The sequence below is a fragment of the Mus caroli genome, unplaced genomic scaffold (genome assembly GCF_978045245.1).
Source record: "Mus caroli unplaced genomic scaffold, Mus_caroli_1 scaffold_9, whole genome shotgun sequence".
Classification (NCBI taxonomy): domain Eukaryota; kingdom Metazoa; phylum Chordata; class Mammalia; order Rodentia; family Muridae; genus Mus; species Mus caroli.
In genome coordinates, this window is record NW_028227264.1 from 95,604,825 (window position 1) to 95,621,015 (window position 16,191).

A 16,191-nucleotide genomic window follows, 5' to 3' on the forward strand; every position below is an offset into this window, starting at 1 on the left:
TCATAGTCTCTGGTGAAAAATCTGGTGTAATTCTGATAGGCTTGCCTTTATATGTTACTTGGCCTTTTTCTCTTACTGCTTTTAGTATTCTATCTTTATTTAGAGCATTTGTTGTTCTGATTATTATGTGTCGGGAGATTTTTCTTTTCTGGTCCAGTCTATTTGGAGTTCTGTAGGCTTCTTGTATGTTCATGGGCATCTCTTTCTTTAGATTTGGGAAGTTTTATTCTATAATTTTGTTGAAGATGTTTGCTGGTCCTTTGAGTTGAAAATCTTCATTCTCATCCACTCCTATTATCCGTAGGTTTGGTCTTCTCATTGTGTCCTGTATTTCTTGGATGTTTTGAGTTAGGATCTTTTTGCATTTTACATTTTCCTTGATTGTTGTGCCGATGTTCTCTATGGAATCTTCTGCACCTGAGATTCTCTCTTCCATCTCTTGTATTCTGTTGCTGATGCTCGTATCTATGGTTCCAGATTTCTTTCCTAGGGTTTCTATCTCCAGTGTTGCCTCATTTTGGGTTTTCTTTATTGTGTCTACTTCCCTTTTTAGGTCTAGTATGGTTTTGTTCATTTCCATCATCTGTTTGGATGTGTTTTCCTGTTTTTCATTAAGGACTTCTACCTGTTTGATTAGGTTATCCTGTTTTTCTTTAAGGATTTGTAACTCTTTAGCAGTGTTCTCCTGCAATTCTTTAAGGGATTTTTGTGCTTCCTCTTTACTGTCTTCTACCTGTTTACCAGTGTTCCTTTGTATTTCTTTAAGTGTGTTATTAAAGTCCTTCTTGAAGTCCTCTACCATCATCAGGAGATATGCTTTTAGATCCGTGTCTATCTTTTCCGGTGTGTTGGGGTGCCCTGGACTGGGCGAAGTGGGAGTGCTGGGTTCTGATGATGGTGAGTGGTCTTGGTTTCTGTTAGTAAGATTATTACGTTTACCTTTCGCCATCTGGTAATCTCTGGGGTTAGTTGTTGTCGTTGTCACTGTTTAAAGATTGGAGCAGAAGCTGTGTTCCACTCACCAGCAGTCTCAAAATCCTGTGGCGGGGGTCGTGGGTAGCTGGCGGTACCCTGGTGCTGGTCCAGCTGGAAGAGGCCTGTGGTCCTACTCAGGCTGGTTTTCTGCTTCCCTAACTAATGCAGTCTCAGGTCCCGCGCGCAATTGGATTGGAGCAGAAGCTGTGTTCCACTCACCAGAAGTCTTAAGATCCTGTGGCGGGTGTTGTGGGTAGCTGGCGAGTGTCAGCTGACCCTGTGCCCTAGCTACCCAGGTGCTTTTCTGACCGGAAGAGGCTTGTGGCCCTATGTAGGCCGGATTTCTCCCTCCCCAACCAGAGCAGTCTCAGGTCCTGCGTGATTGGACTGGAGCAGAAGCTGTGTTCCACTCACCAGCAGTCTCAAAATCCTGTGGCGGGGGTCGTGGGTAGCTGGTGGGTGTCAGCCGACCCTGCGCTCTAGCTCCCCTGGTGCTGATCTGGCCGGATGAGGCCTGTGGCCCTACTCAGGCCGGTTTCTGCTTCCCTAACTAATGCAGTCTCAGGTCCAGCGCGCAATTGGATTGGACTCCTGCGCGCAATTGGATTGGACGACTATTTTTATCTTATAATAAATATTCAATGTTAGAGGAACAGTGAAAGAAGTTTTTTTTAAAAAAACATGAAACAAAAAACATTTCTATAATAAGTCTGTCTTGTTGGGACACAACATTGGACTGGACAAACCAGTCTGTGGGAAAAGCTTAGGAATTCGTTTTACCCTCTTCTACCATTATTACCAAATGCAGACAACAGTAATGGTCTCTTCCAATTGGTGAGAGGTTTGAATGAAACAGTCATTCCAAGTTTATGCATCTGTGGTGAGCAGATATGTGCAAGGACAGCCATGTCAAGGGCCCGAGTGCCTCAGACCCATAGGAATGGCAAAGCCTCCCCCTGGTCTGAGCACCAATACACAGGAATGATTGGCTGTTAGCTAAAGCTGGCTTTTGCAGAGACTACAAAGCATAGCATCCTCTTCCTGGATAACTGCAACCTCTGACAGACAGCTCTCTCTGACAGAGACCTCCCACTGAGATGAGCTAACCAGCCTCCTCCAGGTGCTGAGTTGCTAGTGTGACAGCTTTTCTGTAGGTGTGCCTGTCGTTTCTTCATCCCTCATCACCACAGCTAGGTCATACACCATGGCCTGTGACACCAGACATTAGCCGTCCAGATCCCTGAGCTCTGGGGTTCCCAGCTACTGCCGGGTGAATTATACTAAAGGGTGTGCCACAGAGGTCCCAGCCTCTCCTCTGCACTGTCCCGATTGATTCCAAATAGTAGGAAGCCTTACTGCCTGTGGGAGCCAGACTGACATCATACCACCCAACTTTACATGTGGGGAGCCCAGTGCTTCCATTCATAATATACTTGAAGACAGGCAGTAATATGACATGGCTTACCATCCTCTAAGAGACTGCCAGCTTCTGATAGGACTGAATTAGAATTCTTCGTCATGCCCTATTACTGCCTGAACTCATCTAAGCCTCGGATAACAGAGGAAAACATCAAATTCCACAGAGCTCCCATGTAGACAGAGATAACAGATGACTGGGATACAGAAAAGTGCGGGAATCTTGGGTAAGGACAGTCATTGTTTTTTCTTGTGTACTCACTGAGTAGCTCCCCAGCCTCTGACTGATAGCCTCAAACCCATGTTCACACAGATGATCTCAAAATTGAAAAAGGGAAGCAACAAGAACAAACCCAAACCAACCACCAAACCCTAAGGGCATGCATGTGAGAAAGGGTCTTAAGTGGTGGATGTGGCTAATTGGGGTAGCATGGAAGATTAGAAAGGATGGGAGTTATAATAATTAAAGTGTACTTTATAGAGACATATATATACACATACATACATACATACATACAATCATATATACACCATAGATACACATATATCATATGTGTATGTATTCATATATATGAAATCATCAACGAGCAAATTCAATAGAAGTTATTTTTAATACCCATTAGCTATGTGATCTTAGCCAGATTAACCAATTATTCCAAACATGTTTTCTTGTCTGTAAACATCTCAGAAAGCTCACACGTGATGACAGCATGTCCCAGTTTCCCAGCTCAAGAGCTTCTTGTGAAACATTGTGGTACACTTGTTCATTGATGGCCCTGTCTGAAGAGGCTTAGACATACCTGCTTTGCCAAAGACTCTCATGCCTTTGCTATGGCAACCATTCACCTTACCAATGCTGGCTGTTCCATCAGCACAGGCTGAGGAGGCAGGGCAGTGATTGAGCAGAAGCTGAGCAGACCTGAGATAGGCACAAGGCTCATGAGATCAGGGTTGGGGAGGTGGGGGACGTAGGGGGGCTGCTTGTTACTGTGTCAACTGAATCTAATCTGACTGCTGCAGAACCATTTAAATCTAGGGGAAGTTTTTATAAACTGTGTTGCACATCTGTAACAGCACGGGGCATCCACACTCGGGCTGTGCACAGACCCTTAGGAAAGAGTATGGTTATACTCTTTAGACTCTTTAGAAGTCTATATGCTTTGATAGAAAACTTGTTTCTCTCCACACTGTTTAGAGATACTTCCAAAACAACTTGACACCTCGAGAATGGAGAGATCCAGAAATTTGAGCTGATAGCCAAACTTTTTCTATTTTTCTCTCTTTGTCCCCAAAGCATTTTCTCTTTCTGTTTTGAAAGTTGACGGAGTGAGCTCGCCACATTCCACCTGGTGTCCTGCTGGCTTCTCCTCTTCCTCATCCCTTCCTTTCTAACCTTTTACCAGGAAGCATATGCCAATTGTCAGTGTGCCCCATCTCACCCCGCAGAGAGAAGTTCTGGCTTGGCTGCCATGGTATCTACATTCTTGTTTTCCCTCATCTCAGGTCTTATCTCAATTTGATTCCATAACTATGAGCCTCAGTCTCCGATCTCTACGGGAGACTGCTCTCTTCAAGGGAGGGGTCTTGCCTAAGTTTATACCTAGATTACAGGGTATCATCCTCGGATGGAGCACCTAGTAAGTGCTCAGTAAATCTCACAAGGTTTTTGTTTGCTTGTTGTTTGTTTGTTTAATGCAGTGTTAAAGAGAACAGATAGGGACTGGATTATAAAGAGCACAGTAAAAGTGGGGAGGGAGGAGTTGCTGAAAGCAGTGTGAGGATAAAGAGTCCTCATCAACCTCTTGTCTCCTCACTCCTATGGCAGAAGTATTGTCAAGGGTGTTGGTGGATTTGAAACTTTTGTGTCTTTCTGAGACTAGCACTTTTTCTAAAAGAATCACGGAACCACATAATTGGCACACTTGAAACTGCTTGCTACAAAAACTGCCTTAAATCGAAATCCTTTAAAAAAAAAAAAACAGACTTGGAAAATATCTCTCCACACAGGCAGGGTTTGTGTTAATAAAAACCTGAAGCTTGCAATCCCTTAGAGCATAAAGGGACCTGTGGCCAAGCCTGATGATGGGAGTCCAATCTGCAGGCCCCACATGGTGGAAGGAGAGAACTGACGCTGTCCTCTGGCCTCCGTTGTCCTCTGGTTGTGGAATGTGGGCCATCCTCCTCCAAGTAAAGAAGTAAAAATTAATTTTTTAAAGCCCATAGTAGATGCAGCAATGGGTAACAGGTTATGTTTGAGAGTATTGATTGGCAGAGAAAGAGGCTATTTCTGTATGGAAAGGTGATGGCAGAAACTTCCCAGGAGTCACCTTAACAAAGGAAATCAAGTAGCCATACCCAGCTCTGGATGTGGGAGAATTTATTAGTTGTGTGTGAAACAGAGACCCCAGAAGGATTTACCTTTGTGAGCTTGGGCAGGAAATCCATCTGTGGTGAAGTCCCAGAAGCACTTACTCCTTACATACAGATTTGCATAAGGTCAGAGAGGAAGAAAACAAGCAGGTGTTCACTCGGGGCCAAGAGCCCGCAGCAGTGTTGAGCTGAGCTCCTGGCATGCCTGGATGAATTTTGATAATTTCAAAATTATCTCCAATCACTTCTTACTTCCTCTCTAATGTTCATTTTCTTCTAAGCTGTTTTATTCTTTTGCAAAGAATGCCTTTTCTTCTTTTTCTTTTTGTATGGTGTTTGAGATCAGACTTAGAGCCTCATACATATTAGACAAGTGTTCTATCAGTATACCCAGCCCAGATGAAGAAAGCTTTGGGCCTTTGGGGCTTTTTGTTTTGTTCTGTTGTTGTTGTTTAAGTATTTGTTTTATTTTGTTTTAAGATGAGTCATGCTATATAGCTAGGTTACTCTCAAACCTCAGATAAATAAATCTTGCCGCTGGCTCACCTTGATTTGACAGGAAAGATATTTATTGGCAATGTATATAAGAAAGGGCTATTCCACTGAGAAAACATGAATGAAATTAGTGCTATAGGAGCCAGTCTTTCTCTCACTGTCTTTCATACAGTTGCATTATGAAACCATATCTGCCCTGGAACTCGCTCCTTGGCTGGCTGCAGATATGCAGTCTTCCTGCTTCAACCCTCTGAGTATTAGGAATACAGACTCGAGTCACCATGCCAGGCAAATGTGTGCTTTGAATGAAGGGAACTCACATATCTACACGCATTGGAAAGATGACAATGGGTGTTTACACACTTCCTCTTACAACTGACCATTACGTCATACTGAACCGACCATTAGGTCATGGGAAGAAAGAAGAGTATGAAATAGTCACAGGTCTGAGCCAAGCATGAGAAACTTAGGACTTTTGACTTTTAACACATCACTATGGGCAGCAGCCGACTTTATCTCACCTGAGTTAAAACTCCTTCAGTTTTGCCAAGAGTTTCCAAAAACACCCACATCCAATAGATCGTCATGAATTCTCAGGTAGTTCAGTATATTCCTGAAGATCTTTTAGAAAACACAACACATGCCCATTAGTTTGGGTTTTAAATATTCAAGCATGCCCTTTGCAAGAATATTAAGCCTAATCCTCCTGGGAGTGATTTTACAGAACAACATAGGAATCAGTATTCCCGAGGTTTAAGCCCCGTCACTTGATATTACTCGTTTCATAACACAGACTGCAAATGAACTCCTCAGCATGAGGTCGCAGCTGCTTCTGTGAATCCTAACAGCGTGTCTCCTAATCATCCCCTCCAAATGTGCTTCCTGGGGCCAGAGAAATCCCAGAGGCTTGTCTGCCAACTTCACAAGCTTGAGAACAACACAACACTCAAGCTGTGTTCTCAAGCGTTTCTGCCTTCCTCTGCAAAGATGGCCAAGCCCTTTACCTCTAGAAAGTTTAAAACTAAACAAATGTTTTGTTGTGGCTAAAGGCATTCACAGGTCACGAATGCAGAAAGGGGCCCTTGGGTGTGAGGGCTTGGTGTCATGCTTCACACATACAGGGGAGTTAGACTGTGAGTTAAGAAAACCACTCTTTTTTTTTTTTTTTGGGCTGCCTGCTGTTCGTTCTATGAACTGAAGACAGAGTAATAATCAACTGTAAAGGGGACAAAGGGACTGACTCTTCCCAGAAGTTAAGGCGTGAAAGGACTGGACTTCAATTTAAGCTCCCGCCTCCTCCTCCTCCTCCCATCCCCACAGTATGTACTGAGGGCAGGGAGCAGGCAGGTTTTGAACAGGCATCAGACTTGCTGGATTCTATTAGTTAAACCAGAGTCTATCAGGACCCACCCTGGAGCTGGTATTTCAGTAATAGGTGGAGGGTGGGATCTGGGGAAGAGCATCTTAGTAGTCCCCAGGGATTCAGATGCAGATGCTCTGAAGACCCATGCTGAGAACTACCGCCTCAATGCTTCCCCGACACTGGCAGGTGGCATTGATGAGCAGGAATCTATAATATCCAATCACATCGAACAGACAGTTGCAAAACAACAGCCACAGCCACAAACAAAAGAGCAACAATAAAACTAAGCAAGGAACCCCTGAATCCCACCTGCAACAATTTAGAAGAAAGATTGGCATACCTGTCTTGCTTTGTAGAAATGTCTACCATTTTTAACGATACCAAGTTCTCTGATACATTTATTTTACTATTTGAATTATGCGTTTCCAGTTCACAAGCAACTCTGGGAAACTCACAGTTTGTGCAAGGGGAAGTACAACTGTATTGTGGTGGTTTGAATAGATATGGCCCCATACACTCATACCTTTGAAGGATTGAGTGGCACTGTAGGGAGTGACACTGTTAGGAGGTGTGTCCTTGCTGGAGTCATTGTGGCCTTGTTCGAGGAAGTGTGTCACTATGAAGGTAGGTTTTGAGGACTCCCATGCTCAGGAGTCTGGGGCTCAAGATGCAAAGCTCTCAGCTCCTCCTCCGCACCAAGTCTGCCTGCATGCTGCCATGCTTCCTGCCATGATGATAATGGACTGAACCGCTGAACCTGTAAGCTACCCACAAGGAAATGTTCTTTTTTATAAGCGTTTCCCTGGTCATGGTGTCTCTTCACAGTAATAAAACCCTAACAAAGATGTGTACTTAAATCCACTGGAGCATATGGAAACAAATTCAATTTTTGTGAGTTTGAGGCTGGACTGGTCTACATAGGGAGTTCCTGGAAAGCTAGTGTTATACAATAAAACACTGTCTTGAAACCAAAAAAAAAACAAAACAAAACAAAACAAAACAAAAAAAAAAACCAAGCAAACAAAACAAAACAAACAAACAAGACAGAACAAAAACATATCAACAAAATAGCTGGGATTATAAGATTGAGAGCATTTGATGCTCCTGTGGGTTCAGTTCCCACCCCCGTGGCACTGTACCATTACTTGTATCTTTAATTCCAGGGGATCTGACAATCTTTTCTGCACTGCACAGGACTTGTATGCACATGGTATACACACATACATGCACTCGCACACACACATGTACATTCACATACAAATTTTAAAAAGAATAATAGATCTAAAGCAAAAAGCAAGCTTGGGTCTCTCTTGATTTCTTATGTGACCTCTCTATAAAATGTCCCCTGCCTTGGGATGTATCAAGAAGACCCTTGCCAGATGCAGACTATCTATCTTAGACATCTCAGTCTCTGGAATCCTGAGCCAAACAAATTTATTTTCATTATGCATATTCTATTACAGTAGCAGAAAAGAGACCAAGACCTTAATTAAATGATGTTTGTTAATACCAACTTTAAACATGGAGGCCTACCAGTTCTTGAAGTCAGAGTTAAATACCAGACTTGAACTCAGGATTACCCAACCAATTTTAAAGAAACAAAAACAAAAACAAAATCCTGGAAGCAACCAGAGTTTAAAAGCAATACAGGCAGAGGTAATTTAGGATGCCACATGGCCCAAACTACACTTAGGAAGTGGCTACCCACATCCATCACTGTATGTATCTTCTCTCTAAGAAATTCATTTCCACCTCTCCAGATCAGGCCAAACACACTGAGCCAAACTTCCAAACCTCAATTCCATTGTGACTGCCCCATATCATCTGAGTATTCCAAGCTGTATGTGATGTGTGCATTGTGTCCCCGTAGCTGGTAAGAAACACTGTTTATGAGGGAGCAAAAACCTAGAGGAATCAAAGGGAAGAAGATGTTTTTCAATGATGGCAGCTGTGAGCTCCTTGGTGATACCATAAGAGAGAATGAAAGAGACAAGAGCTGGGAGTTCTATTCAATTTTGGGAGGCTTTTTTTTTTTTTTTGGAACTAAGAACTGGATGTGAGTTTGTCATCTTAGCACTCCAGAGCCTGAGGCCTGAGGCTCCAGACTTCAAGGCCAACCTGTGTATGGATCGAAGCCCTACCTCAGACAGACAGGCAAATACAATAAAGTATTTGTTGCTTAAATAAAAATAATGACTACATTTCTTTCTCAAGCTCTGAATGAGCATACGGAATCTTAATTTCCTTTTGTTTGCATGGAAGAGAAAAAAAAAATCAAGCTCCCAAGGAACCCAATTAATATTCCCCCAGGAACTACAATTAAGCGCATTACCATCTGAAGAACCAATAAATGATCCAAGAAATAAGTGCATTCACTGGTGAAAAGTTCCCATGCAGTCTCTTGCTGCTCTCCCGAGGCCATCTGACCAGAGGGCGGTTTTCTTGTCATGGTCTGCACACAGAGGGGAAAGAGAACAACACATGACTCCTCATTTAGTTGTCCTGTCTGCTCTTTGCTTTAGCTTACAGTGTGGTGAGTCCTTCTGCAGGTTCCTTATCCCCATTGGCAGTGGTTCCACATGTTATCCAAACCATAACTTCTCCCTGAGGCTTGTGTGTATGTGTGTGTGTGTGAGACACCTACTCTCCTAAAGCTAAGCGTTTGAGAATTATCAGGAAGAGAAACCTGGGTTGTTACTTGGAACTGGGCTTGAGGATTCTGTGAGTACTGTCCAGTTTGTTTCAAGTCTGAAAGCACTTAAACCTAGCGAGAGGTCTGATTCAGGTCCCATTTGGCAAAGGCTTGTTGACATTAACTGCTCAAAAGCCACCATAGACTTGTAGAACTTGAAGAGAACTTTAAAGATATTCTTGTCCCAAACAGTTTACTTCTCAAACTAAGGAGTGAAGCCCAGGGAGGCAGATGTAGTAACTGCCACAGTCGTTCATTGGCTAATGATGAGTTAAGTTCTGAGAAAAGGACTTCCAAAAACTGAAATGTCTGTCATGGCACTAGACCATCTCCTTCTGAGCCACTGTACCAGTCTTGTGATCAACCAAGATCCCATGCTGTGATGTCCAGCTGTCCTGGCATGTCTGTAGGTCTTCAGAGTGTACAAAATGCTGTCCTATCCAATGCCTTAGTCAGACAGGGCATGCTTCCCCAGGATTCTGTGTCCTGCCAGACCAGAGCTCCTCTCCTGTTCCTGGATATCGTAATAAATGAAGCAAAATCTGACAACAACGACCACATATGATGATGATTAGTTTAGTTTATGTTCATTGCTGTTTTGCCTGCATATATGTCTGTGTGAGTGTGTCAGATCCCCTGGAACTGGAGTTAAAGACATCTGTGAGCTTCCACGTGGGTTCTTGGGTTCTGGGACTTGAACCCTGGTCCTCTGGAAGAGCTGTCAGTGAATGTTCCTAACTGCCGATCCATCTCTCCTGAACCCATTCCCTTCTTAGACTAAGAAAAGCATATTAGAGAAAGGAAAGAAACTTAAGGCTGTAGAGCTCCTAGCGGGGGAAGTCTGTAATCATCAGGGAGGACGGGCAGCTCTCTGGGTCAGACATGCGCTTAGATCGTACCTGTCCTTGCTCTGCTCAAAGAACATTACAGACAGGATTTTTTTCAGACACGAATGCTTGAATATCACAGTTCCTTGGCCTCTAAATCTTGGGTTGATCTCTGACTGTTACCAACATAAACTGAACCTCTAACAGATTGGGCCCTTGAAGCCATGGACAGCTCCCATCCATTTCTGAAGCTGTAGTCTGATACCTAGAACCACAGAGTGCGACAGCTGGAAGGCAGAAGCTAATGGAAACGTGTGCTGTGAACCTTCCGTTTTACTAATGAAAGAAAACCACGTCACAGTTGGTCATAAGCAAATGTGTGGGTGGGACCCCAGGTCCTCCAAAGTCTTTTTTTTTTTTTTCAGGTTGTGAATCTTAAGAGTGTAGGTAGCACAAGAAAGTGCTTTCTGCTGTTGTGCTCATTCAGGATCTCGAACCCCAAAAGACCACCGAGGAGCCAACTAGGATCTCTTTAGTCAAGCTCAAGGTTGGGTTTACCCCGGCTCTGTCACAGCAGGATGGGAGAGTGAAACCCCAGCCCAGTTTCAAACAAGTATTTATAGAAGCAAGCAAACCAGCAAGGGGGTTTCCAGCCTGGCACACATCTGATGGGGGAGCTAGTACAGAATTTGTGGCCCTTTAAAATGATTGGCTGGTACTGAGAGCCCAACCCTCTGCTTTCCTCCTGATTGGTGGTTGTTAGAGTGACTTGGAAACTTCTGTTAGGTGCAGGCTTGTTGGTTAACTGAGTTCAATCTGAGGTCTGGCTCTCTAAGATGGAGCCGAGATGGAGTTGGTCTGGTCTTTCACTGAATGTATTAGTTCAACTTCTCAGTGGTTGACTAAATAAAGCCCATGGTGGGAAGGAGAGTTGCTCAACAGCATTATCTCTGCCAAAAAATGCTAGAATACACAACAAACTCGAGTTTCCTTAGCAGGGACCTCCCCCCCCCACACTTATTGTTGTCATAATATTGTTAAAAATACTTGTTTAAAGTTTATCATCATCATCATCATTATTATTATTATTATTATTGGCTGGAGAGATGGTGTGGCATTAAGAGCATGTACTACTCTGGCAGAGGACCTGAGTCAGCCCAGCTCACACCACACAGTTCATAACAGCCGCCTCTGGCCCATGAGAACTGTCATCCACAAATGCATATCCACACACAGATACATTCACACATACACACAATTTAAAAAAAAATAAAACTTTTTAAAAAAATCTGATTACTACCAGGAGTGGTGGCTCACACCTTTAATGCCAGCACTCCGGAGGCAGAGACAGGCAGATCTCTGGGTTCGAGGCCAGCCTTATCTACAGAGCAAATTTCCAGGATAGCCAGGGTTACACAGAGAAACCCTGTCTTGAAAAACAAAAGCAAACAAGCAAACAAACATCTGATTACCAGATAATATGCAATTACTGGAGAAAACTTGAGAACCAAGAAAAAAATATAAGAGTGATAGAATCCTTGCCACATTTTTCTGATAGAATCATGATTTTTAAAGACTATGTTTACATAGCCATCTGTCATTTTCTCTGCAAACAACACGCAGTGAATAGTTTTAAAGTGTGTTTAGTATTCTATTCCATCAGTCTGAACTACCCACGTAAAGAGTTCGCATTACCAACCTTCCCAGGAAGGAGCTGTCAAATAATCGTGTGTAAGGCTTTCTATCAGCTTGGCAGCATTCACTTGAATGCTAATCACAGGGTTCCAACATGCTCTGTGGTTTTCAAGGTCCACGATGCTGGCATGGAAGCGCAGGGTTTGAAGCAGGCTGATCATTGTGAAGATAAACAGATATCATCTTCTGTCATGGGTCAGGGGTCTTCTGAGAAGAGGATCCTGGAACAGTCTCCAGATGTGCAGAGGGGCTATCCTGGGCTTTCCCAGTAGGACTAACAAAGGAAACCTGTTATTGACAGGAGCCTTCACGACAACAAAGGAGTCTTGGAGCTGGTTGGGGATGACATATGCCTCTATTGGTGACTGAAACCATCTCGACTGCAGGATGAGAGGGCAATCAGCAGCCAGCTGGAGAAGAGAACGGAGACAGCGTGGAAGGTGGGGGGAAATGCGTGCCAAGGACACAACCCGAAGTGTCCTCATGGTGGCCTCCATGGGTTGCTCAGCCTCCTGGTCAAAGCCAGGTGGATGTCATCAGGAAGGAAGAAGAACGTGAGTCCCCAGGGATCACACGGACTTTTAAAGCCAGAGACCCTGGTGCCTGTTGTTTCCACAGTGATGGTTTTAGTTAGGAGAGGTAATGGAAGAATTTTCTGGGTATTTGAAAAGACACAGAGGAAGAGGGAAAGTTGATTCTGGGGTTTGAACTTAACATCCAAGAGTAAACTGGCATAGTAAGAACAGGTAACACATGACTGGAGTGACCAGAAGGTTAAGGCTGAAGGTGAACTCTTGTGGTAATTGACAAAATGGTAAGAACTTATGAGTCATGTACTTGAATTATAACATGCATAAATATGAACACATGTAAACAAAAGCAATGTCTAGTTGTATAGTAACACTCTATATTCATTTTATTACTGATATTGGGAAGAAAGGAAACAGGGAAATTTATAATGGGATATAACATGCACACTATTAGATAGGTGGGTATTGATAAGGATTATCATTTATATAGTTAGGGATTATTTAAATCAGAGTTAGACGAAGAAAGGAACTACACCTGCAGATTGGAAAATGGGAGCACCAAGGAACGATGTTTCCATCGTTGCTTGGGACATGTGACAAATGCACTTGATAATCTCACTGCAGCAGCCCTCTGTGTCTACAACCTCCACATTTATAGATTCGACCATTTGTAGTTGAAGGCCAAAACCATAAAAACGTGTCCATATTGAACATGTGCAGCTTGCTTCTTGTCATTCCTTCATAAGCAATACAACATAATAAGTATTGTCGAGTATTTCTATGGCACTGGGTCCTGTACGCACTCTAGCAATGATTTAAAATATACTAGAGTTATGTGTTTAGGCTATATACAGATTTGGGCCATTTTCAATGTTTATTTTTTTACATTTTTTCATTTACTCAATGTGTGTGTCTGGGTGTAGGGTTTCAAAAAGTCCACATCAGGCCCAATCTCTCTTTCTCTCTGTCTCTGTCTCTGTCTCTGTCTCTGTCTCTGTCTCTGTCTCTGTCTCTGTCTCTGTCTCTGTCTCTCTCTCTCTCTCTCTCTCTTTCTCTCCAGTCCTGTTTTTTAAAAAAGGTCAACTTCCTCAAGTTGACTCTGTAAATTTACTATGTGGGTTCAGTTTTTATCCCCCAAGCTACCATTTCCTCTTGACATCATTTTATATAAGGGATTCCATCTTTCTTCCTTTGTGTATCACCACCCACTCACCCTAGAGTGCAAACAACTTAGCATCCTCCCTGCCATTTATGAACTAGACTGCCCTTCTCACTGAGCACCTTGATACAGTCCAGTGCGCACTCACACAGTGGTCCAGCACACACTCTGGAATCAGTTGCTATAGGGAACAGACAGCCCCGCAATTAGCTGGCCACTCCTTCCTTTGTTAGGCCCTTTCCTCCTGATGGAACAAACTAGCTCCATGCCCCCCTGCCATGCACCCCTGAGAGTTTGCAGCTCAGGGGAGGCCTCAGGATATCTGGGAAGAAATGACCCTCCCCTTTTATGTTCACTCTGCTTTTATATGAGGAAGGCACCCTGCATCCGACTTGGCAGAAAAATATACTGGCGGACGGCAGCCCTAGTAACCATGGGGTTGCCAAACCATCATCAAGTCACATTCTCAGGTAATAGATCTTGTCCCATACACACTGTTTAAAAGAAAGAAAGAAAGAAAGAAAGAAAGAAAGAAAGAAAGAAAGAAAGAAAGAAAGAAAGAAAGAAAGAAAGAAAGAAAGAAAGAAAAGTGAAAGTCATTCAAACACCTGGCTCTAAGGACAAGCAGTTTTCCAAGTCCTTCAAAACTACTACTGTTGCTACCAATAGGACTAATATTGATAAAGTGTTGCAAGCACCAAGCTCTGGGAGCAGCTCCCTTATCACAGACACTGTAGATATGCCTTGATGACTTATCCCACCTTTGGAGGAAAAGACTGGAAGCTGGAAGAATTGATTTAAGTAGCCAAGGATAGGAAACAGTAAATGAAGCTGCTGGGATTAGAGCCCCGTAGGGTGTTTTCTTTTCCTCTTCTTCTTCTTCTTCTTCTTCTTCTTCTTCTTCTTCTTCTTCTTCTTCTTCTTCTTCTTCTTCTTCTTCTTCTTCTTCTTCTTCTTCTTCTTCTTCTTCTTTCTTCTTCTTTCTTTCTTCTTCTTTCTTTCTTCTTCTTTCTTTCTTCTTCTTTCTTTCTTCTTCTTTCTTTCTTCTTTCTTTCTTCTTCTTTCTTTCTTCTTCTTTCTTCTTCTTTCTTCTTCTTTCTTCTTCTTTCTTCTTTCTTCTTCTTTCTTCTTCTTTCTTCTTCTTTCTTCTTCTTTCTTCTTCTTTCTTCTTCTTTCTTCTTCTTTCTTCTTTCTTCTTCTTCTTCTTCTTTCTTTCCTTCTTCTTCTTCTTCTTCTTCTTCTTCTTCTTCTTCTTCTTCTTCTTCTTCTTCTTCTTCTTCTTCTTCTTCTTCTTCTTCCTCCTCCTCCTCCTCCTCCTCCTCCTCCTTCTTCTTTCTTCTTCTTCTTCTTCTTCTTCTTCTTCTTCTTCTTCTTCTTCTTCTTCTTCTTCTTCTTCTTCTTCTTCTTCTTCCTCTTCTCCTCCTCCTTCTGAATTAATTAACAGAATGGGGTATAGTACTTTCCCATAGGCCCTGTTGTATGTGCACTGCAAATGGTATCCACTGGTGAACCCAGCACCAGCCCCCTCTTGTCTCAAAAAACCAGGAGGGTAGAGTCTAGCTCCCTCCCTCTGCCCACAACATAGGAAGGAAAAATTTGACATATCAGAGGACCTTCTTGTCTTGTGTCATAAAGACCCAGGGTCCACTGGTTTAGATTGATGACTCTTCAATAGATGAACACATAAGAAAATCCACTAGACCCAATCTGATTGTCTCAGACATAGAGGAGCACTTGTGGAATCTGCTTTTGTAGTACCTCGTTAATTTTTTAATGTTCACCACTTGCACGGGGCTGAATGCCTCCCAGGGTGGGTGAAGATACTCAAGTTCCTTTCAAAGTGAGCTCTTTCTAAGTCACTTTGTATCCAAGTTATAAAGTTCATGTTGCAAAGCGTCACTGTGTTAAAATGGCTTGCTTCCATGTCTTTCAGAATCCATCACCCACTGGCAATTAGCCCTGTTTTGTCACGTGAAGTGGCATTATTTAGTGTGTTCCTGGACCTGATCCTATGGATAAAATGATGTCATTTATATTTTCTCCCTGCCATCTGCCTTCATACAGAGATAAAGCCAAGCAAAGAGGCTCTTCCCTGCTGTTACTTTCTTGGCCACAAGATGTTTAATTAAAAACAAAATGACCTTGTGTGTTGTCATTCCTCTCTTGAAGAAAAGCCATCTTGGTTCTTTTGGACTCAGATGGACAACAGGAAGAAAAAAGAAACCACATCATTACTTATAGTGACAGGGTTAAGGGTCACTGTGGGGATTCACTGAAGCTCTCTTCAGGAAAGGAGTGGAATGGAACTCACTTGCTGCCTTTCTCCTTTCTCCTAGTTCCAGAATGAACATTCACACCTTGGCTGATGGATGATGCATTGTTGCAAGCTAAAGGCTTGTACTCTTCCTCTTCCGGGTAACAGGATACTGTTTCTTTACTGGGCTCTGCTTACTTTGTTTCTCCATCAGTGCGGGAGGAGTCTATGAACTGCTGGAAGTATGGGAATCATTCATTTAAAGAATTAACCTACTAGAAGAGAAAGTGGGAAATAATCTTGAATGCATTGGTACAGGAGACAATTTCCTGGACAGAACATCAGTGACTTAGACTCTAAGATCAACAATTGATAAACGAGACCTCATGAAACTGAAACGCTTCGGTAAGGCAAA

The 16,191-nt window shown here is 42.9% G+C and overlaps 1 protein-coding gene across 1 annotated transcript in view; it reads right to left on the reverse strand.

The window, feature by feature from the left end:
• The window catches only part of Plekhg7 (pleckstrin homology and RhoGEF domain containing G7), an 80,207-nt gene that overhangs the window by 27,938 nt on the left and 36,078 nt on the right, over positions 1 to 16,191 (reverse strand). The window contains 4 exon segments of the mRNA XM_085842579.1: positions 3,192 to 3,310; positions 5,804 to 5,877; positions 8,952 to 9,071; positions 10,322 to 10,403. Of these exon segments, the coding sequence (XP_085698705.1) occupies positions 3,192 to 3,310; positions 5,804 to 5,877; positions 8,952 to 9,071; positions 10,322 to 10,403 (395 nt within the window).